Here is a 25,494-nt window from a genome sequence, read left to right on the forward strand (position 1 = left end):
TGCAGTCTTGGCAAACATAAACATTAATAAAGCTTATTTACCCCAACCTTTTGAACAGTACTGTATGTGTGTGTGTGTGTGTATATATATCTCAAAGATGTAGCTACTCTGTCACTGAAATACTTACATGTGGGAGAAGAAATAGCAAAACACAAGAGTGCAGGTGAAGCAGAATGGACAGTTTATTGTACCCAGTACAGATTATAAACTCAGCAGTGTAAGGTACACATTGTGAGGGGACAAGGTTAAGCCTGTACAAGTGCAGACAACCCTTCTATGGTGGATATTGAGACAAGCCCCTCATTCCATGAGAAAACGGTTATTTTAGAAGCTGCACCTCTCATTTAAAGGCACTGCTCTCGAACCCACCAGGAAAGGGTGTCCGGTAACCACTGGTGTGCAGTCACTGCAACACAGGGACCCACTTAAAACATACATAGAGTATCTGTTACAGGCAGAACTATACAGCTTATACAATAAAATCAAATAAATGCAGACTTTGCAAAAATATATAAGTTCATCTTTTCAAAAAAAAAAAAAAAAAAAAGAAATGAGAGAGAATACAAATGCAGAGAACTCCACAATTTCTTCTTTGTCCAGCATAAAGCGATATGTTAGCGGACAGCTGATCATTGAATACGTCATGCAAAAGGAAGCAGTGGTCTTTCAACAACTTGAGATTGGCAATGAGTAGCTGACCGGGAAAATGCATTTTTCTTGTACCTTATTGCATGCAAGGCCCTGATACTCCTGCTTTCCTGTTGCATTAAAATATAGAATGATGCCAAAAATAATAATAATGTAAGAGTCTAAATGTTGTTTGACCTTCACTTACACTAAAGCATAGAGAAAGTCTGACTAGTGCATCCCTTTTGAATGTTGTCAAGTGAGAAAATTATATGTAATCTGTAATTCAAAATTTGGCTTTTGGGGAAGTGAAAAAAGCGACAGGTGTACAGAAATATGTTTAAAATGAGTTAACAGTCCTGTGAAGTTGACTAAATATACTAAGAATGCCTCTGGTTTCACTTCACATCAACAACCCCTGGGTTAACCAGCATGGAAAAAAAAAAAGTTAATATAAAACCAACACATGACAAAGGACTCCGAACAAAACCAAATAATACAAAAAGAACATGTTCTGTATTCCTCAGCATAATTAAAGCTGTCCACATTTAGTTCAACAAAAAGTGTTGTATAAAAGCCAGCTGTCTAAAGAGTCTTAACAAGTCTGAAGAAACAAATGGGTCATTTTTTTCTCCTTGTAAAATAAAGCCCTTTTGACTTCTTGTCTACATGGTTTGGAAGTAAAACAAAATTAATTCGGACCAAAAAGGCAACTATTAAATAGTGCTGCATTTAAGTTTTTTTTTTCTTTTCTGTGAGGATGTCTCTTAATTCGTTACCAATTTTTCTTTTTTTAAAAAGCAGATTGTCAAAAACAGAATTGCTACAATTCTCGCAGTGAGATCTGTCAGTCTTTCGGCACCGGTCGGCTCCAGCTCAACCTCTTCTCTGTGGCAGTGAGCGTTTGCCACGAGGAAGGTTTAAGCGTGGGAAGCCAGCTTTCCTCACCTCCTTGACACCTTTCTCTTGCCTGAGAAAAGGTGGCTCACAGATTTCTCCTCGTTCTTTTTTAATGATTGGGAGGGTTAATCTGGAAGTGGGCAACAGTTCAAAAGGAGTCGAGGCAATAGGGACAGATGTGTTTCAGTCAGATCAACAGTTCAGGCTCAGTACACGTAACCGTCAGGGAAAGGCATCCCAGCAACACACTGCTCGCCACCATCCACCAAGTATGAAGCCCCCTCGTCATAGTGCGCCAGCGGAAGCGTGTCGTCGTCCACTCCGGGCAGGCTGTCAGGGTCTGCTTTAAGGTTGGGCCTCTGGTTGTCTGGGAAGGCCATTGAGAAGAGGGCCTCAGGATCACACACAAATTTGTACACGTACCTCTCGCCAGCGACCTGAAAAGAGAAAAGAGGCATTAGGTTATCCAAAAAAATTACAGCAACTATTATGATTATGAGCAGAGCATAGAGTAAAAGAAACGTGAACCTGCCTTTACCTTCTGCATGATTCCCTTCTCATAATAGTAACGCAGCGAGCGACTGAGTTTGTCGTAGTTCATGGCCGGTCTGTTCTTCTGGATGCCCCAGCGCCGGGCCACCTGAAAACACAGATGACGATTGTCATTTCATTAGCTGTTTTAATTTAGTTGGCAACAAAACTTGGAACATTGAAAAACTCTCAAATCTAATGGTGTCCAAGAGAAGTAAACAGTCACTTTTAGAGAAATTGGTTGTAGCCACCATGAAAGCCACTGTGGCCTTTTTTTTTTTTTTATGAATTATATAATAAAATGTTAAGAATTGGCAGATGCCTTTTGTCAGAGTGTTTCAGACAATAATATTGTCAAAGTATTCAGAATGCTTATCAAAAAAGTCATGTGACTACCTCAGCATGTTGGAACTTAACGAAATGTGTAAATGTCTTCTTAAAGATGTAATTCACCACCAGGTAAGAAGGGATCTTATTAAAACTTGGTTGTCTATGCAGTTGAACTGTGAAAATGTTTTGAAATCAGTGCTACATGACAAGAGAACAGAAAAAATGCTGTGGAGTTCTCTTTGGAAAGGAAAAGTATGGAAACTTCAACACTCATAATGCAATAAGTTCAAGCTAATTGTCTGGGGGTGGGAATATAAAAATATGGAGGTAAAATTTGTAGCTAAAAAAAAAATAAAAAATCCCTGAAGCTGTCAAATAAACCAGGAGATCTATGTGTAGGTTATTTTTACATATACTACCAACCATTACCTTTAATAAATAAAATCCACCTCAAGCATTTTTTAATGTGCTTTTTTTTTAAAGACTTATTTTTGTCATTTTCTTGCCTTTTAATAGTTATAGAACAGTGTAGACAGAAAGTGAAGTGGGAGAGAGAGAGGGGGCAGGATCGACAAAGTTCCTCAAGCCAGAATCCAAACACAAGATGCCCGTAGCCCAACGGCCCACAAGGCTTTTGGCAAAATCCCAAAATTAACACAAAAATGTAAGAATAGAAACCCAGCTACTGAAAGCAAGAACATACAGGGCTACTGTAAATGGTGTGTGTGCCTGAAAGAAATAAAAAAAAAAGCTGAATGTTGGCGCTCACCTCCTCTGGCTCAATAAGTTTGAACTCCATTCCACGTCCTGTCCAGGCAATGAAATGACCGTTGGCAGGATCATCCAGCAGCGTGACCAGAAACTGCCAAAGCTGGAGGGAGCCGCGACGTTGGTAAGGCGGGCCGTCACGATACACAGAGGGCTCTTGCTTTACCTTCCCTGTCAGGAACAAGAATTACGACAAGAGTTAGAGTTTGCCTAGAGTAGCGTGAACAAGCAGGCGAGAAATTCCAACACAAATGTGGCTAATGTGGACACAGCCTTCATTTGGCACCACAGTACTAGCTCTCTCTTCAAAGAAAGGGGTGGCCTGCTGAATCTCTACAATGCAGACTGAGCACTTGACAACTACTGAAATGACCATTTGACCATTAACTTGAAACTATACATGATCTGTTGTGAACTCTTACCTTCAAGTCTCTCGGGAACCACACAGGTGTCGTCGAAATACAACTGCTGATCTCTGTCAAATGAGAAGTCTACAGGAAGAGGGAAGAAACAACGACACTGCGTGTTAGATTAAGACAGGATAAGATGATTTTAGCATGTAGTATATGCTTTAATGGTTATGCCACTTACTCTCATGGTTTTGGTAGAAGCTTGCTGCTCTCCCAAATGAAGACTGACACTTAGGCACTTCTGCAAAACAACATACAATGGGATTATTAAAAAATGAGAAATTACCAATGATAAATGAGTCAGCAGTTCATTTATAATAAATAAAACAATTAAAGATAAAATGAAATGAACCTTTAGAAAATTGTTTACGGTTTTCAAGGTTATTACAGTTGACTAAAACTATACAAAACATTTTTTGTTACTTGAAACAAATGTTAACGCAAAGAAAATATATACACAAATAAAACCTCAAACTTATTTTAATTCAAATTCCAATCAAATATCTTTAATTTACAAAAGAAATACTGAAAACAGAAAGAGAAAACTCATTAAAAACTATAACACAGTACTCAGCAATTATAAAATAACACTGTCTGTTCCTTAATTCTAATGAAGACAGACATTTGGCACATAAACAGAGGTTTTATGGGAGCTCTAAAAAAAAAAAGAAAGAAAGATGATGAACAATAGTCATTCTGGCCTATTTGAAACACTGATGGAACATCTGGGCCGTGAATGTCCAGCTTTACACATCTGGTAGCGCTGTCTAAGCTCATATCTACACACCAAAGAAACATGCGGCATTAGCAGTGAGCACTGAGTCACCAAATAGGATTAGCCAGCGTGTTGAGATACTGGACCATGACAATCAAGTTTTATCTGTCCTTGTGTGTCCTGATGATTCAGCAGCCCACTCCACCCCTTTCTTGTCTTACTTTGAGTATGCGATCCTCATTGATTGCATCAGATGCATCATCTGTCAGGCTGCTGTACAGATGAAAAGACTATGTGCAAATATAATACGTGACGTACATGTTTATAAGAAGGATGGTAAGAGGATTTGGAATTACATCACTAACCTGCAAACATAAACCAAGAGGGATAATATAAAACTTGGAAGAGTGCATAAGGCTAAATGTATGGATCACAAACAGGAAGCATTACACTATGCTTAGACATGACAAGAACAAAATTTCCTGATGTGGATTATGACCCAACTACCCTGAGATATGATCTCTTAATGCAACCTTTTGAAATTTCTTTCAATGTCTAGGACTAAATATTTTAGCATGTTAAATTGACAGCCCTGTTTATTAATAACGCTGCACTTAAGGAATGTTTAGGTATGAGGAGCACAGCCTTCTCAGAATGTCTCCTCTTTGCACGCAAAGGTTCAAGGTTTGCATGTGTGCATGCTTTTGTTCGTATACACCTCACTAAACAACGCTAAAAGTCACAGGCCCATGCAAGCACACAAAATACATTCCATGCCCTCTCCCAGACAGATTGTGAACACTTGAATACATTTCTAAGAAATGGGACAGTCCTCACCAGAATCAAAACAGAAGTCTCGTGGCTCTTGCTTGATGGCCATCGGGTGGAAGGCAGCCTGGGATGGGCCCATGTTGGGAACACCTTGCTCAGCGTAGCGGGGGTCTAGGAGCTCCTGTTTGAAGCCCTGAGGAGGCACAGGAACCAGGGGCTCGGACATTTGGCGATGGTAAGGTGGCCTTCCATCTCTTGGTGAAGTGCTGGGGACCTGTGGCATGAAGTTGGGTCTTCCTTGGGTGTCAGAAGGTGGGAATGGAAGGCAGGGCTCTGAAAGTTGTCTCTGAAACCTGCAAGACAAGAACACCATTCAAAAATCAGAAACAACTTTGGAGTAAATGACACAGTGCACTGAGTTAAATCCAAACAGCTGCTTAGGATTCAAGGAAGTCATAAACAAACAGCATGTTAAAATATAGATGTTTTGGTCATGTGACACAGGATAAAGGATCAGCTTAGCACTAGCACTTTAGAGTCTTCTGCTAGAGGCTGTAAATGATGTGCCACACATTCTCCGGCAAGCTCCCAGGAATTCAGCTACAGGTGGCAGGGCAGGATGCCAGCCCATCTATTCTCACGGGGGTCATGTTATTAGAGCCCCCAGCACAGCAGTGATGTACACCACATTTTCTGACTTTATAACATGAGCATGGCATTACGTTCAACTGCCACAGTATATTATAGCACTACCAAATGTTTTTTAAAGCAATTATTATTTTTTAACTCAGCAAGAATGCATTGAATTGATCAAAAATGACAGTTAAGACATTTATAATGTCACAAAAGTTTTCTATTTAAAAAATGCTATTCTTTTAAATATTTCCAATTAATTAAAGACTTAAAAGAAAAAAAACGCATGATGGTTTCCACTGATAATAAGAAATGTTTCTTGAGCACCAAATCAGCATGTTAGAATGATTTCTGAAAGATCATGTGACACTGAAGACTGGAGTAATGACTGCTGAAAATTCAGCTTTTCTTTTACAATGAAACGTATTAAAACAGAAAACAGCAATTATAAAAATTTTTTTTATACAATATTACGGTTTTAATGTATTTCTTATTGGTGAGACTTCTTTCAAACACACAAAAACATTGTGACTTTTGAAACTTTTGAATGCAATTTAACATCTCGATAAATGTATACATATAATGTAGATATTTTTTTCCTTCATATTAACAGTAAGGCAAAAAAAATGTGTATGTATGTACGTATGCACCACTGAAATTGAAATTGTGACTGAAACCATGCAGAGACTCACCTAGGTTCATTACTGAAGTGAGTGTCACGGTTTAGGGGTGGACAGGGAACTGCAAAAGGTGGGCTCTGGCTGTGGTGAGAGAGAGCCTGGTGGCTGGGGGTGGTCTTGGTCATTGAAGGCTGCCCATGAAGGAGACGCTGTCCTAATGTTGAGTTGGATACCGGAGGAGGAGTCTGTTCATGCAGGGGACGTGTCCCCAGAGTGTTGGTGGGGACACATGGCGAGACGGGCGTTGAGGGAGGAGTCAATGGCTTGAACCCAGCTGTGGGCTTCCTTTCATAGGCACTGTATTGAGAAAAAGGCAGACAATTAATCATCATTCTGACAAGATATCAATGACATTGAGATGAATATCTACGAAAGTACCTGTAGCTGTAAAGGCACTTCTCTCCATACGGCATGGGACTTCTATCCTGGCTACAGGGGGAGAGCTCTTTGGAGGGACTCAGTTCGCGTTTGATCTTCACCGGTGGTGGGCCATGAAACATCACTGTGAGAGAAAAGAGCAGAAGGAGATGTTTCTAATGAAGCAGAGCGTCCAATCGAACACATCAACAGAAGTGCAGTGAAATGCCTCAGAAGGAGATTCATCTCCACCATAAAACCGCCATATTTCACAGGTAATGACAATCGACTGCGAGGCATAAAAGCTCTTCGTTCTGCCCATCAGCATCATGGTGCAGAACAACACATGCAATCAAAGCGCTCCCCTCAGATTTCCATCATAGCAGAGTCAATACTCATGAATCAGTGTGGTCGTAATTCAATGATTGTGAATGATTTTCCTCCCCGCACTGTAACCATTAGCCCCTGGATCTCTGCATCAAGCTCTCATTTCCGGCGCCACATAATGGATAACGCAACTGGATCCACGCGAGTCGAGCCAGATAAATCACCCAGACTGTACTTAAAAGACAAAAGGTAGGCACGTGGAAGCTCAAAGCATTTGAAAAAACAATATCACACAAAAAAACAACACATAAAATGCTCTATATGATAATAATAAAAAAAAAAAAAAAAAAAAAAAAAAATAATCTCATCATAAGAATAAAAAAACTGCTCTATTTATATGGATTACGTCTCTTAATTAACTTTGTGCTGCGTTACATTTTTTGTGGGGTGAACTTTCAAAGGAAGGACAGATATCTCTCAGGTTGCATTAAAAATATGTAATTTGTGAGAAGTGAGAAGATTTCCTGCTCTGTGGCCATTGAGGTTATTGCTAAAGAAGAGGCCACTGCCCATTGATACGGTATTGGGAAAGTGTAGGAGGGCATGGGGTGCCATGTGACGTCCCGATGACCCCTGGATACTGAAAAGACTGTAAGAAAAATTTGCACTGGAAGAAACCTATGGCTCACATTCAAAAAGTGATTTGTCTGATTTTATATACAGCATGTCAGAAACCTTCATAACATTCTTATGCTTTTCAGTAACGCCACAATAACATGCAAAACTGCACCAAGACGCATGTCCTTGTACACACCCCGTCTCCTAGCCTCAACATCAGACGAAAACAAAAACAAACTTCAGAGACAAAACGGGGGGAAAAAAATAACATAAAATGCTCTGCTGAGCGTTCCTCAAGTATTTCCTTTGGCTTTGATTCCTGTGGCGTTTGGACTGAGAACCCTCAATGAAAAGAGCTTCAGTAGCTGTGGATTTGGTGGGTTTAGGTAGGCCATGAGGTGAAGCCTTTTCCTCTCCCCTTCCCGCTGGAATCCAGTTCATTCCAGAGGCTGAACGGAGTGCATGAAAGTGTGAAATCTGATTATGAGCTTGGATCATGTGATGCTGATACCAATCGGCTGATTTCACTGAAAAAATAGTGGTTGTGGGGGTTCTCGCTGAGAGGATTCAGGCAAGAATGAAAAGCGGAAAGACCATTTAAACCCTAATAAATCAAAGCACTATTGGGTTGGGTGTGTGGGGATGTTAAACCACCAACCATGTTAAAGAGCAAATCAATTACTTTAAAAGGTTATGCATGCTAAAATATCTAATATGCACTATAATAAGAGCTTCATTTGCGATTATAACTGCTGGCATCTTCAACAACTTAAATCAACAAGATTGTCTGGCCACTCAACACCATCCTTAGTCTAAGATCTCCTTTGTTTCCAATGAAACTTTGGCTTTAAATTTAAGCAAAAGATGAATAATAAATAGCTCCAAGAATTCAGCCTCTGCCGTTTTCCCTAGCCCTCTCTGGACTGCATCCAAAGTACACTGCCAAGGAGAATAAATAATACATCTCAAGGTACTCACAGCTCTCCGACTGGAAATCTGGGACAAACTGTTCATCGTCGGGCACCTGAGCTGTGGAGAGAGATTGGAGAGTATGAAAGAGTTGCAAACAATGCTCACTGCTGATAAACAATCCGTGTATCAATGTCAATTTGTCAGACAACGTTTATTTTTGTACTTTTTGTTCATCGGAAAAATGAACAGCCATCTCAGTGCCAACTTTTTGGACACTGCTGCAAAGCTAGTGCAATGGACCAAATTAAATGGCCAGAGTGTCATGAAAAATAAACAGCAGCTGGGACAAAGTGTATCACATTTTCATGACAAAGCAAAAATGACATGCATGAAAATAAAATGCTACAAACCTTCTGCGATCCAGATCTCTTGCAGCTGGCTGAGGTCCTGGAAAAGTTCTACAATTGACAGGCAAAGACAAGACAGTCTAAGAGCATGAAAACCCACTATGCTCCAAGTATTTGATAAATGAAAGGCAGCCTTTAACAATCACAGCATCGATCAAACTACTGCTCTCTTGCTGTTAATGCATCTCAATAATCAGATCCATCTGCTAAACATGCATTAGTCATGTTCATTAAGTTGAAATTACCCTCTGTGTCCTGAGCGAGTTCAGTCTCCACTAACTTTCTTTTTCTATCGTGAACTGCTCGGCTATACGGTTCCTCCACTTGTAATGACTTTTGCTGTGGAAAAACACTTATGGTCAGTCCTACCTAATTTAATGCTGAAAAACAAAACACCATTAGCTTTGTGCATCTACAGAAAAGCAGAAATTGACTTACATTAGTTGGGACCATAAATGGTACTTGCTGGTCATAAAATCCGTCCATGTCACCTGGGTCTTCAAGAAGGCTCCCAGAAAAGGGTCTTCGCTTAAAAGCGATTGTTATATTGATCTCTCCGGGTCTTCTGTTTTCTCTAATGAAATAAATAAATAAACAAACGGATGAATCATGCAGTAGATCTACTGGACAGTCAAGTGTGTCCCATATCAAAACACCAAGCCCTGCATACAGGCAGACAAAACCCTCAGATCCATCTGATCCTGTGTATTCATCCTCCCCCTTCTCTCGATCTGTTACCAATCACAACATCCCTCCTGACAGAGCGTATGTGTTAAGACACACAGAGAGAGAGAGAGAGAGAGAGAGAAAAGAAAGAGCGCTGCATAATGCAATCCACAGTAGAGATGAACGTAAACCTTACATAAGCAAAGCCAACCATCTGTGCTAACATATTAAGATAAACTGAGGAAAATGGAAAGCTTACACTACATTTATATTCCACTTATATAACTAGTCCAGGAGTAAACATTTAAAAATTGAATTGCTGGCCAAGCATCTATTCTCAGGAACACTGGATACTAACTTACTGGATCAACTGCACACTTGGAAGAGTCTGTGAGGACCATGCCAACTTTTCTTGTGATGCTTCTCAACAAAACAACTGCTGTGTAATTATTCTATATGATTTTATTATTGTTTATTGCTGTAGTTTTTTTTATGCATTTTTATTATTCTGACCTTTCTTGTGATGCTGTTCCAAAAAAAAAAAAAAAAAAAAATATTTTACTGTTAAATGGAATAAAAATAAATGTAAAATGTTATTGTTAGTCTTTATGATATGTTTGTGTGTGTATGTGCGTGTGTGTACAAAAAAAATGCATACAGACACACACACACACACACACACCATAAAAAAAGTAACAATTTTATTTTTTATGATTTATTTAACTGACATGTACACATGCAATGAAATTACATCGTAATAGGTGATAAACTATGGAAGTCTAGCTAACATGTAAAATTAATACTAACGAATTTAAAAACGCATACAACTAAGTTATCTGCTTCCACGAGAGACGCCTGAGAGCTGATGAACGAAGATAAACTCCGGCGGCTAAGCGATCGAGTAACTTACAGTCACGGAGCGAACGAGCTCGCACTTTTTCAGGTTTACCATAACGTTACTTAAAACCACATCTTTGTTAATGCAAAAATGCATGAAAAAAAAGAAAGAAAAATAAGTAAATAGTATTAATTCAAACACAAAATAATACCACCAGTAACGCAAGTCAGCAGCTAACAATTATTTAAAATCTCTACCATTTTTCCCCCATTTAAAATAAAGAGACTTTTCCAAATACATCACACGTTTTGTGTATTATTATACGGAAATAAATCCGAATAAACCTAGCCTTAAATGAAGTTGATAAATATAAGATTGAGCAGGGGTGAGGACCTCCTCCCACTCTGAGCCCCCTGACGGCCTCTTGTTTTTCTCAATGAAGTGAAACTCGATCCGTGAGGGGGGACAAAAAAAGAGAGACCTCCATTCACAAAATCATGCACTGTTCAGGCTGCACCGACCTCACCTATAAATGTCACTAATGTTGAGCGCACAAGCTTCTGTAAAGACTGCAACGGCGCAAAATATGACAGGAAAAACTTCATGCATTAAAATGGTTGACAAACAGTATAAGCCCTCTCTTGGAGAAAATGGCGTTCGCTTTCCCCCAAGGCGAGATAGCTGTATTTGCAGTTGCAAACCCATGATAAACTTACGCGCTGCGCAAAACAACCGCTTTCAAACTGATTTTTCAGTGAACGCCGTCTAAATATTTAAGGTATGAGGGTTAAACTCACCGTTTAGATGACGCGCCTCTGGCAGTGGACTGAAAAAACACGTTTCAGATTTAATCCCAAAAGGATGCAGTACGCTCGTGCTGATCAATAGATGCGCTCTCTCCGGCAGTCAAAACTTGAATGAGGTTTTGTAAATGGACTGTTCGGTTTTCCCTTGGGCTCGAGAGGAATTTGAATCTGGAAGCCCATTGGCTCCGAGCGCACGTCAGTCACATCTCTAAACCAATGATTTGTGAGCATGACTCGGAATATGTATGAGGCACTCAACGACCAATCGAAGCCCCGTTCGTCTTATTTTTATCAATGGCTGAGTTTCATTCACTTTCAAGATTGTCCCCGCACGTTTCCAGAGGCTCTTAAAGGGCCAGATAGTCAGAACTAGAGTCGGACAGTTCACTAAAAATCAATTTAATTAGCCTATATTTTAGACTTGGCTAAAACAAAGCTGAGTTGCGCACAACGTAATAAGGTATACCTATATATAAACAAATATACCAATCAATGGTTATTTCATGTCTCAGCAAACTTTCCAAACAGCTCATAATGTGAGAATAATAAACACTGAATATTCGACCAAAAAGGGAGGACTAGTTCGCAATGGCTTCCCTGTGGAATTTCCTCCAGGATTTTAGAATTGTAGCTTACAGTTTTCAGTAGAAAAAAATGTGGTTAACATAACTTGAAGAGACTTTAACATTTTGTTCTGCAAAATAAACTTATTTTTAAATAATAATATAACATATTGATGATAAGTTTATTATTATTGCTGTTCATATTTATTATTAAGTTTTTATTATTATTCTAATTTAAGTTGTTCAATAAAACATTCTGTAAAACATGCCCAAACATAAATTTTACTCAAAGTAAAAGGTATATAATTAACATAACTATTAATTGATACAATATTATTATTTTTATCTGCTACACAATGAACTGCACAATCTTGTGATGTGCTAGGGATTTACAATGTATTATTGTGGTCAAGGCCAGATGTCCTAGAATCTATATTTAACAAAGCTGTTTCTGTGAAAAAGAGAGGGAGAGAAATTCTGGATAATCTTCAAAATCCTTCTGGCTTTCGAGCAGAGCGCACTTTCACAGGAGCACAATGATAGCATGAACAAGATGTGCAGTATGCAGTTACTGGTGTCATTGTTTCTACTGCTTGACACTGCTAAAGCTGGGCTTTTCAGCTCTGCCGAGCTGTCAGGGTCTCCTTTTTATAGCACCTTTCACTAATGTGGTGGGAGGTGGGAAGGGGGTGGCCAAAGGCACATTCTATTTCCATTATTCTGCTTCCTTATTCCAGAGTGGTGTTGACTCAGGCATCAGCAGCACACGTCTCTTTGATATCTTTCATTTTTTGGGACAAATATTGAAATGATCCGCTATCACTCACTCTGATAATGAGAAGGGCTTATTTGTTCCCATGACTGGGTCAGTGTGACAGTTCTGGCAGCCTGCCCTTCTCTGGAAATGTGGGCTAATCCGTGGAAGGAGATGTACCGCACATGACAATAGAGTTAAATGAGGGGTGAATGACAGAGCAGCAAATCAGATTCCTATGTAACACACAGAAAATTCAAAACTTTAAACTTTTAAACGTTATTGTATGTAACCTGTGACTGAATAGACTCAGAAAACAGTGTAAAATCAGCTTGGTACAGACAGTTAATGAAGTGGAATGAAAGTTAATGCAGCTTTGGGCCACTGGTGCTCTCCCAAAGAGAGACATGATGGGACTTGATGACTATTAATAGTTCATGGAGAGATAATTCCTGCTTTATTATCTCTGCACACCCAAGACGCGTAGGCTTCGCCCCAGCTCACAGCTTCTTGTTGTGTCATCTGCATTTTTCTTCTAACAGGGCTGTATTTACAAGCGCAGAGGGCACAGGGCTGCCTGATGAAGTCATACAGCCTCACACCATCTGATACTGTAAATGACACTGCAAGTATAGTGATAGTACACCTGAATTAGTATGTACATGTACATATATTTTCCCATTGATAAGACGCCCTCTTAATATTTGTTTGAGTGTTGCACTGTGTGATACACTGCTAGTGAAGAGGGTATTTAAAGGAATATTCTGGGTTCATTAAAAGTTGAGTTCAAATGGCAGCATTAGTGGCCATGATTTTAATCACCACCACCACAAAAAAACAAAAAAAACAAAAACAAAAAACTTATATATATATTCCCCTAGATTTCTTTAAAAGGCAAAATCAGTGAAGCTCTTACAATGGAAACAAATAGAACCATTTTTGAGGATTTATGCAGGAATGTGAAGTTAATTTTATAAAAGCACATATTAATTTTTCTAGACGTTTTAAGGTTAGCAAAATGTTTACATACTAAATCATGATAAGCTTGCTGTGAAAACCCCCTTTTGGAACCTTTCTTTATTAAAAAGCGGCATAATGTTGAGCTTAACTTGTAGTGAACCTAGATTTTTTTTTTTTAATGTATTTCATGAATTCTACAGGATTTAATGTTTGGTTACACCACAATATTTATTTATTTTTTTCTTCTAAAAAAAAAAACTAACACTAGCTTCTCTAACCTTTTTGTATTCTATTTCTTTTATTTTAACTTATTATACAATTAAAAGCAAAAAAGGCCTGTAACACTAGCTTGCTCTATTCTTTTTCTAATTCTATCTGATTTCTTTTATTTATTATAAAAAATCCTTGCTACGTGTACTGCGTTAAGCTAATAGTATAGTTATAGCACTTGCGTATCATTGCTCTTTTGTTGATTTTGATTGCTACCATTGTCCTCATTTGTAAGTCGCTTTTTGATAAAAGCGTCTGCTAAATGACTAAATGTAAATGTAATAACAGTTTGTAACTGGGGCAATACCTTCCAAAAGCGCACCTTTATACCAAAAATCAGAACTTAGGGTATTAGTACCCTTTGAGCATACTCCCCCAATTGTAGCCCTAAAGGCACAATTTTCTGAGAGTCTAGAGGAGGCCACAAAATCTAGTCAGTACTCATTACAGATTCTCACTTCGGTTTGCAGGGTCAGCATAATGTACAGAATAATGGGAAAATAACACACCCATTACTTTGGAAAGATTAAATTAGCAAATCATGGTAACTCAAGTGTGCAAGTCTATACAGGTGCAATCATGACAGAATGTGTTGTATGAGATGGAAGCAAGTGTTAAAGTGCATTGACATAAAGACTGAACTGTGTGGATCTTAAGCACCATGCTAAAAGCTCACAGTATTTCCCCAGAGTGCCTCATATCATCAGCACAGGAGCACTGAAATCTGTGATTTATTGTGTGAACTAAAATTCAATCACGTTAAGTAGGGGATTGTGTCTGGATGTGAGTAAGCATCCCAGCCGAGCCACCCAATGACCCACACCAGACGCAAAGCTTCAGTCTCTCCGTTTATTCAATAAAACTCTTTTGTCCATTAACATGGATGCCAACAGCTTACAAGAACCAGAGTAACAGAGTCTAAGTGGGTCTTTCGAGGGCACGATTCACCCTTTAACCCCATCTCAGTCTGCAGGACTCCTGTCCTTAAACCTTGTTGCCTACCACACACAGATGGACTGCTACAAACCACACTAACCCTAAGGCAGGAATAAGACAGTGAGTTAAGCACACATGTAGAACATCACATTCAGGTTTGACATGGGCTCTACTGCATCAGTGGCGCTCAATACCGCTCATCTGTCCCAGCTAAGAATAGAGCTACACTGAGATAAGCCGTGTAGTCTCTTCATATTTAAGTCCAGGATTCTGGTTTACCGTCCTTAAAAATCTTTTCTGGTTTGGTCTCGAAATGCCAGGGTTGGGCAAAATCGTATTCCTTTCCACTCATGAGTTTGAATTTGAATAGAATTTCCCACACCCTACATGAATTTGAATTGGAATTATAGGAAGAGGAATTTATTGAATTGTAATTCAAAAAAAATTCAACTGTGAATGCATCCTGGAAAAATAATGTTGTTTCTTAGTTTCCATCCATCGTTCTCTGCCTGTGAGGCCAACAAAGCCTCAATCTTCAAGACTTCTCGGCAAAACTTCCAAAAAAGGCTTTTACAAGCTGTACAGATTATTTTTTTTTTTGTGACACATGAACTTCTTTGAATTACAATTAATTTTTAATTCAAAACCCTCAATTCAGATTTAGAATTTGAATTAGAATTTAAAATTTAATTCTGAAGAGAGCAAAACCTTGCAAGAGACAGCATGGTTTGACAGATAAAATCGTGTTATTGTTATGAGAAAAGAGACAGTGATGGGCAGATTGAGCAGTCACAGTTCTAGGACAGTAACAAATAATAGATAAAAGCCGTCTAGTCCACAAATGAAGACATATGTGGTGTCAGGGACATCATGGAGCTCATTTGTGATGTGCAGGACATCGCTCTATCACCACTCTTCTCTGAGAGCGAGTAGGCCGGTATGATGACACTAATAAAAATGAGTTATTGCAACATGGCAAAACAGATGTTGACCTCTCGTTTTTTCCCCCCATTTTGTTCCTTCATTTGGTTGATTTTTTTTTTTTCAGTGACTTGTATTACAAAAGTCTTTGCTCCAGGCAAAATGCTATTTTGTATTGGTAAGTTAAGGCTATCAGTTATTCACAGAAATGACACAGAAGGTGACGATTTAGAAATGACATTTCCCAAACGTGACATTCCTCAGTCAACCATCGATTGGCATACATTGACGCCAAACCTCAGTTTACAAAATACAAAACAGAACAGAGAACATCCACAGAGGTACTTGTACAATGAACATGCTACTAACGGACTGAGGAAAAGCACAGTGGGTAGATACAAGGGGCCTGGATAGGGTCCAAAAATATAATCATGTGAAACTAATAAAGTAGCAACAATCAGCGTGGTCTCTCTTCAAGCAGACGTCTTTGTTTTCTTTGTTTCAGCAGGCATGCGGTGGTTAAACTTTAGAGAAAATATAAACAATATCTATATATACATGACTGTTTAAAATCATTCTAAACTGTAAAATGAAAAGTAGTTGTAAACATGCACTTGTAACCAAACCGCCATTCTTTAAACACCAGGCTGTCACGCAGGATAAACCATCTGTCCAATGACCACAGGAACAATGGGGCTCTTTTAGCCAAATCCACCATTAACTTCTATGATAAACCGTCTCATAGGCTGGAGGTGAACGTCTGTTCTGTGGTCATATGGAGAGATTAGCATTTTTTTAGGACACTGGCGTAGCTTCTGCGGTTCAGTGTTCTTTAAAGGGAACGTTAACCTGCTAACCCTGGTAAGAGCTCAGTTTCTTTAAGTCCATCTGACCCCAGTTCTGTATTGGTGAAATATATATATATACAGTTCCAACACAGACCTTTGCGCCCTATATGGCACACTGTGAAAGCATCTTATGATCACTGCATGTTGATCTATATCAGGCACATCTGCCTGATGGCTACAGTCAATCATGTGACCCATTAGCTAATCTCTGATACTATATTAAGTTATACCTTTAAACACATTCATATATATGCACACAAGGCTCTTGGATTATATGAATACTGATACATAGTGGGCATCTTTAAGTTAAAATACTCTTTACGGGCCTTCCCAGATGTGCTAAAAAATGAAAAAGCTCACTTTTTGGATCTCTAAGTCACTACTGTTGACCGTTAACCGTAAGTAACTTCCGTTCTCTGCTTTCATCTGGGCCGCTTTCACACCCGCTTGACTGTCAACCTGAAATTGCGAGCTGATGTTTTCATGCTGCAATTAGGAATAGTGTTTCATTCCCTGAAATAGGAAGTTAAATTTAGGCTCCGTCCATGCAGCAGTAAATCAAACCCCACTGCAGTAGCTTGTTGTGACAGACGAGGACCAGAGGATTCAGTGTTAATACCAGCGCTGGATCGATTTCAGCCCGCCTCTGAATGGAGATGCTGTAAGCTACAGTGAAGAGGCTTTCTGTTTTCTCAGAAATATGTATTTTCTTAAATTGTTTCTGTAACAAAATATAGCAATATTTAATTTGTTGACATTAGTTAATGCATCATGAGCTAACAATAAAGAATATTTTTACAGGACTTATTTATTTACCAGGATTTATCCTGGTCAATGTTAATGTCTTCATATATTCATGGATTTTTCAGGTTGTATTACATTATTTAACATAATATGAATATACATGAATTAACAGTGAACAATAGTATACATTTATGTGGTGGAATTGAACTTGAACCAAGCAATTACATTTACGAATTAAAGTTAAGTGAGATTATTAAATTCTGTAAATATACTTTCAATGATAGTTGTTGACATCTAATGCATTAGCTAATGTTAACAAATTAATCCTTGTCTTAAAGTGTTACCATTATGTCCTTAATGTTCCTTTTGTAAAAAAAAAAAAAAAATTATATATATAAAAAAATAATTAAAATCGTTGCTTAGTGATAAAACAATTAAAACTGGGCTAAACTGGTTTGATGGTCTTAGCTGGAGTAAGACCTGTTCACGCCAAGACGAATGTTTAGTGCGAAAATTCTGTTTTTCAGAAAGATTTTTTAATCTCTTTTTTGAATAGACTGTATTATCAAGAAAACCAGCCAATCAATATGATTCTCACTTTTTTGATCAGCCCTGAGTCGCTGCTGTTCATAAAACTCATTTAAGCGCCACCTACTGTCATAGAGTGAAGTTGCATTTTTCATTCAGTCATTCTTCTGTTTTTCGCATTGGTCTGAACAGACAAATCGCATACGAAAACTGGACCAAATTTCTGTGCCATACATTTTTGTTGGTGTGAAAAGGTTATTAAGATGGTCTTCAGCTGGGTTACCCCAAGTGGAATAGTTCTCAGACCCCTCTGAATCTAGCCAACAGATAGGCAAAACAGCATAGGCTGGTGTAAGATGTTTTTTATCGACAGAGTCTACTCCAAAACTTAATGGTATGCTATTTTGATTTGGCTTAAAAATATGATAAAATCATCATATTATTGCACAAATTGCCACATTGCTACAATATAAATGCTCATTGGTAAAACTGTTTTAGTACACTAGATCTCGCTTCTAAGGGTTTTCTAAACATATACTGCATTTTTGAGACCATAGGTCCATTCTCCACACTGAACACTAGCACTGTTGTTTTAAAGGGCAGTATGGGATTAAATAAACATCCAGCTAACTTTAACAAAACTTGCACTGGTCAGTCTTGCGGCCTGATGGTGAACACCAAAACTGCCTGGAGCAAACACCAGAAGCTGAAATGTTTTATCTCTTTCAGGCCAGTCTAACCTATGCCTATCAGCAGACCCCCATAAACATCTTCATTATGGATGAATATGCTGTTTCATCTCTTTAGTGGTGGCATGTCGCAGGGCCTTGGAGAGGCACTGGAATGAGTGCTTTGCATGCACTGATGTATAATTCAGTAAGCTCCTTTAGGAGGAAAGTTTGTTCCCTGTTCCTGCTAGGCTAAGCCAGGGCCCAGTGACGTCCATATGTGCACCACTAACTCTCATGTGAAGAACATTATCGTGCCAGGGTGTCTCTCGCTCTCCTTCTCTTTTCACTTGAATACACTTCTTTTCCTTTTGCTGGGCGAGTCTCTTGCTTTTCTGGTCCTCTCTTCCTCTCTTTGAAATTGGCAGTATCTTCTGATGAGCCGTCTCAAGAGGAGGGAGAGGGCACACAGTGTGATCCCAAGGCAGTGGCCTACTGGTAGGGGGGGATTTGGTTGGAATTGAGTCATAGCTTACAGGTCACAAGCCTGTGATAAGACGTTCTGGATGATAAGACACAGGAAGTGGTCGTGACACTCAGAGAGGGTCTGTTTAACTGGTTCAGCCTTTGAATATCAGGCTGTGATGGGAGATGGAGTCCATTAGAGATCCATTACAGTGTTGTGTTTGTATTGATTCTATTGAGTGTTGTGTTTGAAAGGTCTCTTCTCTTTGGGTCCCACCTCCCAAAGATGAAGAATTAGCTGAGGAAGGTGGAGATGCTTGAGTGTATGATTGTAGAAAAGTGGTTGATTTTTGGAGTCCCACATCTAGTCCCGACTTCTGTTGCGCTTCTTGAAGAAGAAGAACGTTTTCTGTGGCGGTCCCAGCAGCATGGGCACCTGGTTCTTATGCGTGATTCGTATCTGCAGGAAAGAAGGCAAGATTACTCTCTGAAGACAATCAAATCTGAACAGTTGGTTAAATAATTCTGCTTGTTAATTGCTCATGTTTTTAAGCAGTTTTCTTGTTCACATTCAGCAAATGAGCTGAAAGAAGTCACACATGTCCAGATTAACAGGTACAAATTTGAGAACGTGAGAGCTGACCTTGAAACTGAAATAACATCCCATATTCCCCTCTGCAGAGTTGGGCAAATTAGAGAGGACTAAAAGCACAGCGGCACACTTTTTATAGAGCTTGCGCTGATAGAGATGTATATATAGCGGAGGACATTGTGTTGGCGCTATGTGCAGATGGAAAGGTGCATGTTTATTCCACTCTCTTAATGACATAATCAGTCAATGGCAGGGTGTGACATGCTGAGATGGGTGAATGTACAAAGCTGCAACAGACCGGAGGAGGCAATTTTCTGAGATGGAGAAAAAGGTCCTGCTCTGAACTGAAACCTATCATTGAGCATTGGGTGTATCTGACTTCACATTACATCACATACTCTTGTGAACTTTAAGAGCAGACAGAGACTGTGGTCTCTTTCTAAAATATGTTTTTTTATTTATAATCTTTTGCCACATGGATGTGGGAATGCAGTTATTCCATTGCAACTTCACAGAACCAACAAGTACTTGTCTTGCATATAAAAAACTTACATCTTGAATGCAGTGTAAAAGTCTGCCAAAGCCTAAAAGTAAATGTAAATTGAAAAATACGAAAAAGCTGATTTGAACTCTCATTGCATATGTTAGTGGACTCAATGCCATGAGGCCATTTGACATCATATTTTGATTTGTTTATCAGAAATGTCCACTTGGAAAGCTGTATTGTGAACCAATTATATCATGGGTCGGGCTCAATTGTACAATGTTAAATGAGATCTTTTTGGCGTGGAATTGAAGCAATTGAGTTGAAGATAATATCAGCCTTAAAGGGATAGTTCACCCAAAAATGAAAATCACCCCATGATTTACTCATCCTCATCCCATCCTAGGTTTATATGACTTTTTTTCTTTCCGACAAGTACCATCGGAGTTATATTATAAAAATGTCCTGGTTCTTCCAAGCTTTATAATGGCAGTGAATGGGTGTCCAATAAAGCGAATCCATCCATCATACTCCGTATGTCTCCAGGTGGTTAATAAAGGCCTTCTGAAGTGAATTAAAGCATTTGGGTAAAAAAAAATCCATATTTAAACCTTTATAAACCATAATCTCTAGCTTCCGCTACAACTGTCGTTTGCATGTTCACATTATTTCAAGAACAAAGATTTTTTTTTTTACAGCAAAGAAAAACCAGTCTCATCTTGGTTTATGTCGAATATAAATCCTTATATTGTTCGTGGAATTCGTGGGCAGTGTTTTTTTTTTTTTTTTTTTTTTGCTCTCTCCTCTGCGTTCGTCACTTCTCACCGGAGCTTAAACTATGCCTACATCATCCGCTGGAACAGCACTTTCTCGTGAACGCATATTTTAGCATAACGACAGTTAGCAGAAGCTAGAGATAATGGTTAATAAATTATTAAGTATTAATATTATTCTTACCCAAATGCATTGATTGGCTTCAGAAGTCCTATATTATCCCTCCAGAGCCGTGTGGAACACTTTTTTTATGATGGATGGATGCACTTTATTGGACTTTGAATTCCCGACCCCCATTCACTGTCATTATAAAGCTGGTTAATATAACTCTGATTGTACTTGCCTGAAAGAAGAAAGTCATATTCACCTAGGATGGCTTGAGGGTGAGTAAATCATGGGATAATTGTTATTTTTGGGTGAACTATCCCTTTAAGGTGCAATGTGATTAGTGAAGTGTCTTGTCTTGTTTAATTACAGTGTTGGATTGGTTGGTATGGGTCATGAAAGACTCTGTGTTTCAGACATTTATATAAAAAATTGTAAACGAAAGCAAAATCAAATGAGCTGACCGTGCATGGAGGCTGCACCCACGGTTCTCCATCAATCTGCATGGGCAGCAGACGGGACGTCCTGTGGACAGAGAGACAAGGTCCTGTTATGGGTCAGGTCACTGACCAGGCAGATCGTGGGCACGAGGCTCCTATACAACACTTTTCCTAGACGGCTCTGAACACTGTGCTCTCTGTTCCCACAGCCCCGTTCCCAGCCGGGCCCCTTACTCTCTAAACTAACACACTCACACAGTCCAGCACCTCCATTCCCACATACACACAGTTACAAAAAGTTAGTTTAGTCTTTTCAGCAGGGCCACTAGAAGTTAAAGCAACACAGCATGGGAGAACGGCAATGATGAATGTGCTATTAATGCCTATTACAGAAAGTGTTAGATTGTGGGCAGAACAACCCTGTGTACAGGTGAGGAAACGGCAGCGAAAATTGTGAATAACCACCTCACTTCAATTCAGAACTAACTGTTAGGGTCATTATAAGTGTTTAATGGAGCGAAACAGGCTGGGGCAAAACAAACTAGCACCTCAGAAGTGATGAGTCTCCACTGGTTCATTAGCATATGTCAGGACTGAGCAGTGTGTGTTTAGACATGCTACAAACATCATTATTCAACAGTACGAGCGAGTCCAGAATGCTAGTGCTGTTGGCAAAGCGAGTGACAGCAGGTCAAAGGTCTGTTTTACTAGCTGCATTGGCCAAAAGAGGATGTCCTGCTGAGGGGGAGGGGAAGAGAGATGTTTCAGAGCCATGGACACAAGTCATCAGAGTGTTTGCCTATGAGTTGGAACAATACTGAACTTTCAGTCAAAGTGTGGACAGGCATGAACTGCTGACCTGATGGTGACACTGGAACACTGTGCAAGACGCCGCCCAGCGCTCTTGAGACCTGTGTAGATCTGACCCATCTCGATGGCTCCCTCCAAACCCACCACCTCCAGAAGCTGATCACTCAGATCTGTTTTGCCAGAGAAGGAAAGACAAAAAGATTCATGTTTCATTTAAGTATCAACTTTTTCTCAGATGCTTTTTTTTTTCTAAAATTCCTTAGGAGAACTAAATGGAGAAGAAATTATTTATTGTTATATGTCATGGCACAGATAAATTGGTCTTGTAAGAACCTGATGACTATTTCATAATAAAATCTTTTGATTGTATATTTTGAGAGCACAGTTTGTGATGTCATTAAATGTGAAGTTCACCCAAAAATGAAAATTCTGTCATCATTACTACACTGATTAACACATACACAGTGCACATCAAATATAGTCAACGGAAGCTCCACCACAGAGACAAAAATCTCCAAGGTTTCATTAAAAAAGTTTCATTAATTTGTGTTTCAAAGATCAAGAAGTCATACAGGCTTGGAACATGAGAGGGAGTAAACAGAATTTCCATTTTTGGGTTACTAACTCTTTAAGACCTCTTTCAAAAAAAGTAACATGATAAGAATGCCGGGGGACTAAACAATATGATAACCATAAGATGTAGGGGAAAGGTTTCAATGTATTCTCAATTCCGCCTCATTGTCGTCTAGGATAAACAATAGCAATAAAATAGATTTTTTTTATTATTATTATTATGGCAAAAGAAGAATAGTAAAATCATAGGTGAATCTAAATTGTATTTTAAAAACCACAAATTAAAATGAAATTCAGCTAGTAGTATGAGAGAAAATGAGCATAGACCTACAGTAGAAAAGGCACTGAGGTCAGTGGTCAAGCTTACAAGCAGACTAAGCTTTAGTAAATACTTGTGGAACATTGTTATCCCTTTACACACTCATTAACTTTCTCTCATCTCACACTAGCACGCACAACAGGGTCATGGCAGCAAGTGTCCAAGTGTCTATTATATACTATTCTTTTTAAAATACATTTTCAGTTTTCATTTCAGTTTTTACAAATTTATGATTATTTAGGTTTAATTGATTTTTATTTTAAGTTTAGTTTTAGTTATATAATCAAATTTATTATAAGTACCTAAAGTGTACATATTAGAAAGGTACAAAAGTGTACCTTTTGAAAAGTGACATCTTTTGTAGCTTTTTTTTCTGAGAGTGAATATACAAAAATCCTCAAAGTCGTTTCTTTGATGATTCTTGGAAGGTTCCTGGAAAAACTGTTGCTGGTTTTTCGAGTTCTTGCAGGGACATATTGTTACCAGCGTGTTACCAACCTGAGATTAGTGATAAAAACGCTGACATGTTCTAAGAACTTGGTCCTATGTCCATCTTCATTTGCAAAGTAGAAGCAATTGAAATGAGTGTTTACTAAAGCTATGTCAAAGACTGACGCATACTACTACACTGCAATCCAAAAAGCCATGTAATAGAAATCTCTCTTTTCTTTCATACCCCATCCATCCTAAAAGTTGACCCACATTAATGGCCCATCAGTGGAAGCTTTAGCTAGCTGTTCAGTGGATGGATGCACAACATCCACACAACCTAGAACTACTCATCAGTTCAAGCCAAATGTAACAAAAAGGTCTCTGATGTGTGACATGTACTTAAAGGCACATCTGCAAACAGCTTATGTTTACTCCCATCAGCTGCCTAGAATCCAGACAGTCAGCAATGGTTTGTTTACATGAAAAAAAAAGTGTAAACACTGTTAATAATTTCACAATGTCATCTGACAGAACACAGACACACTTTTGCAACCCAGCAGGAAATTGTCAGCTGGTTTATTCTAGTCTTATGAGACAGAGGCTTGTGCAAGGACGATGATGCAAGTTTGACTCCATAAAACATCACACACAATGCTGACCAGACAGAAATAACATCCGAAACGGACAGAGTTTGACTTTGGTTTACAATGAAAGTTCAAAATATTAAGACAAAATATGGATATCACAATAAAATATTTTGGTAAAACTTTACAAGAAAGTTCAACATGTAAACATTAGTTAATGCACTGGGTATCGTGATTGAAAAAAAATGGACCATAGTTTTTACAGCAGAGTTTTTTTATACAGCTTGAAATTTTTAAAATTATTAAAATGTATTGTTTGCTGTTAATTCATAAAATGTAACGCACTGACAAATTGCACTTTTTATGAATTGTAACCAGTTGTGGTACAGTGGTACAAATTCTTTTTCAGAAAAAAAAAAAGAAATCTGGGCAACATTTTACAATAAGCTTCCAATAGTTAATGCATTAACTACCATTAATTAACAACGAGAAAGAGATTTGGGTCACACTTTATTTTAAGGTACAATTCTCGCTATTAACAAACCATTAACTATGACTTTTGCCACAATACACTTCTAATTTGCTGCTTATTATTAGTTAGTAAGGTAGTTGTTAAGTTTAGGTATAGGGATGTAGATATGCTCATGCTGAATATAAAAAACTAATAAAGAGCCAATATGTTAATAACAGGCATGCTAAAAAGAAATTAATGAACCTTTTCAGTGATGAGTTTAAAATATTCTAGCGGTCCCCCCAGAGTGAGATTTTTTAAGGCAACCATTATTTTAGAATTTTTCCCTTTACTGTTTCCATGGCGATGCGTCAGGCTTGTCACATGACACACCGCGGCCACAAAAACACTGTATGACAGATGGATCGCTTTTATTACGCTTTTCCTTTTTTATTTAAAACATTCACAAACGTGCATACCATGTCATGAACAATCTGATATTCAGATTCACAGATATGTGTAAATGAGTGTGTTTTCTCGTTTAAAAATCTTTCTAAATGATCTTGAGTGCGATCGGTAATGTGAGATGGATGCTGCCGTGTTTGTTCGCGCAGCAGTTCAGAGAGTCCTGTCAGTCGCATTTACAGCAGATGAATTAATCAATTTCTCCAAAAATACAAGTAATAAGTGGCGGATGAACTGGGTGAAGAATAGAGTGAACTTTATACTTACTTACACTATGTGTATCTGATATGAATAAAACACATCAGCAAATTATATTTGAATGGATTGTTAGTGTTGCTTCCATAGACATGTGTGTATTTTTCAAACTCTAAATGTATTGTTTTACTAGTACTTATGTGTATTTAAATGTCTGAAACCTAAAATATGCATTATGTGTTTAAGAACACTGCATAGTTGTGATAATATGACAAGAGCAGTGCACGTCTCTCTCTGGCTCAGCGCCAGCTAAAGCA

The 25,494-nt window shown here is 38.5% G+C and overlaps 2 protein-coding genes across 5 annotated transcripts in view; both read right to left on the reverse strand.

Annotated features, from left to right (window-relative positions):
• Positions 1-158: 158 nt before the first annotated feature.
• Positions 159-11,444, reverse strand: etv5a (ETS variant transcription factor 5a). Of its 2 annotated transcripts, none has more exons than XM_019067323.2 (13): positions 11,288-11,444; positions 9,425-9,560; positions 9,232-9,325; positions 8,990-9,037; positions 8,646-8,696; positions 6,744-6,867; positions 6,378-6,662; positions 5,119-5,405; positions 3,748-3,807; positions 3,579-3,647; positions 3,158-3,327; positions 2,066-2,167; positions 159-1,964 (listed from the first exon to the last, which is right to left on the reverse strand). In XM_019067323.2, the coding sequence occupies exons 2-13, from the start codon at positions 9,470-9,472 to the stop codon at positions 1,734-1,736; spliced, it is 1,569 nt and encodes a 522-aa protein (XP_018922868.1). In that variant the 5' UTR covers positions 9,473-9,560; positions 11,288-11,444; the 3' UTR covers positions 159-1,733. The 2 variants fall into 2 exon arrangements, with proteins under 2 accessions (XP_018922868.1, XP_018922866.1); XM_019067321.2 differs by having other exon boundaries at positions 2,060-2,167.
• A 3,234-nt stretch (positions 11,445-14,678) lies between these two features.
• The window catches only part of LOC109074470 (diacylglycerol kinase beta-like), a 115,345-nt gene continuing 104,529 nt past the window's right edge, over positions 14,679-25,494 (reverse strand). For all 3 annotated transcript variants that reach the window (XM_042731300.1, XM_042731301.1, XM_042731299.1), the window contains 3 exons: positions 22,208-22,328; positions 21,373-21,433; positions 14,679-19,413 (listed from right to left, as the gene is read on the reverse strand). In XM_042731300.1, the coding sequence (XP_042587234.1) occupies positions 19,318-19,413; positions 21,373-21,433; positions 22,208-22,328 (278 nt within the window). In that variant the 3' untranslated portion in view covers positions 14,679-19,317. The remainder of the gene's footprint in view (positions 19,414-21,372; positions 21,434-22,207; positions 22,329-25,494) is intronic.

This window comes from Cyprinus carpio, chromosome B9 (assembly GCF_018340385.1).
Source record: "Cyprinus carpio isolate SPL01 chromosome B9, ASM1834038v1, whole genome shotgun sequence".
Classification (NCBI taxonomy): Eukaryota; Metazoa; Chordata; class Actinopteri; order Cypriniformes; family Cyprinidae; genus Cyprinus; species Cyprinus carpio.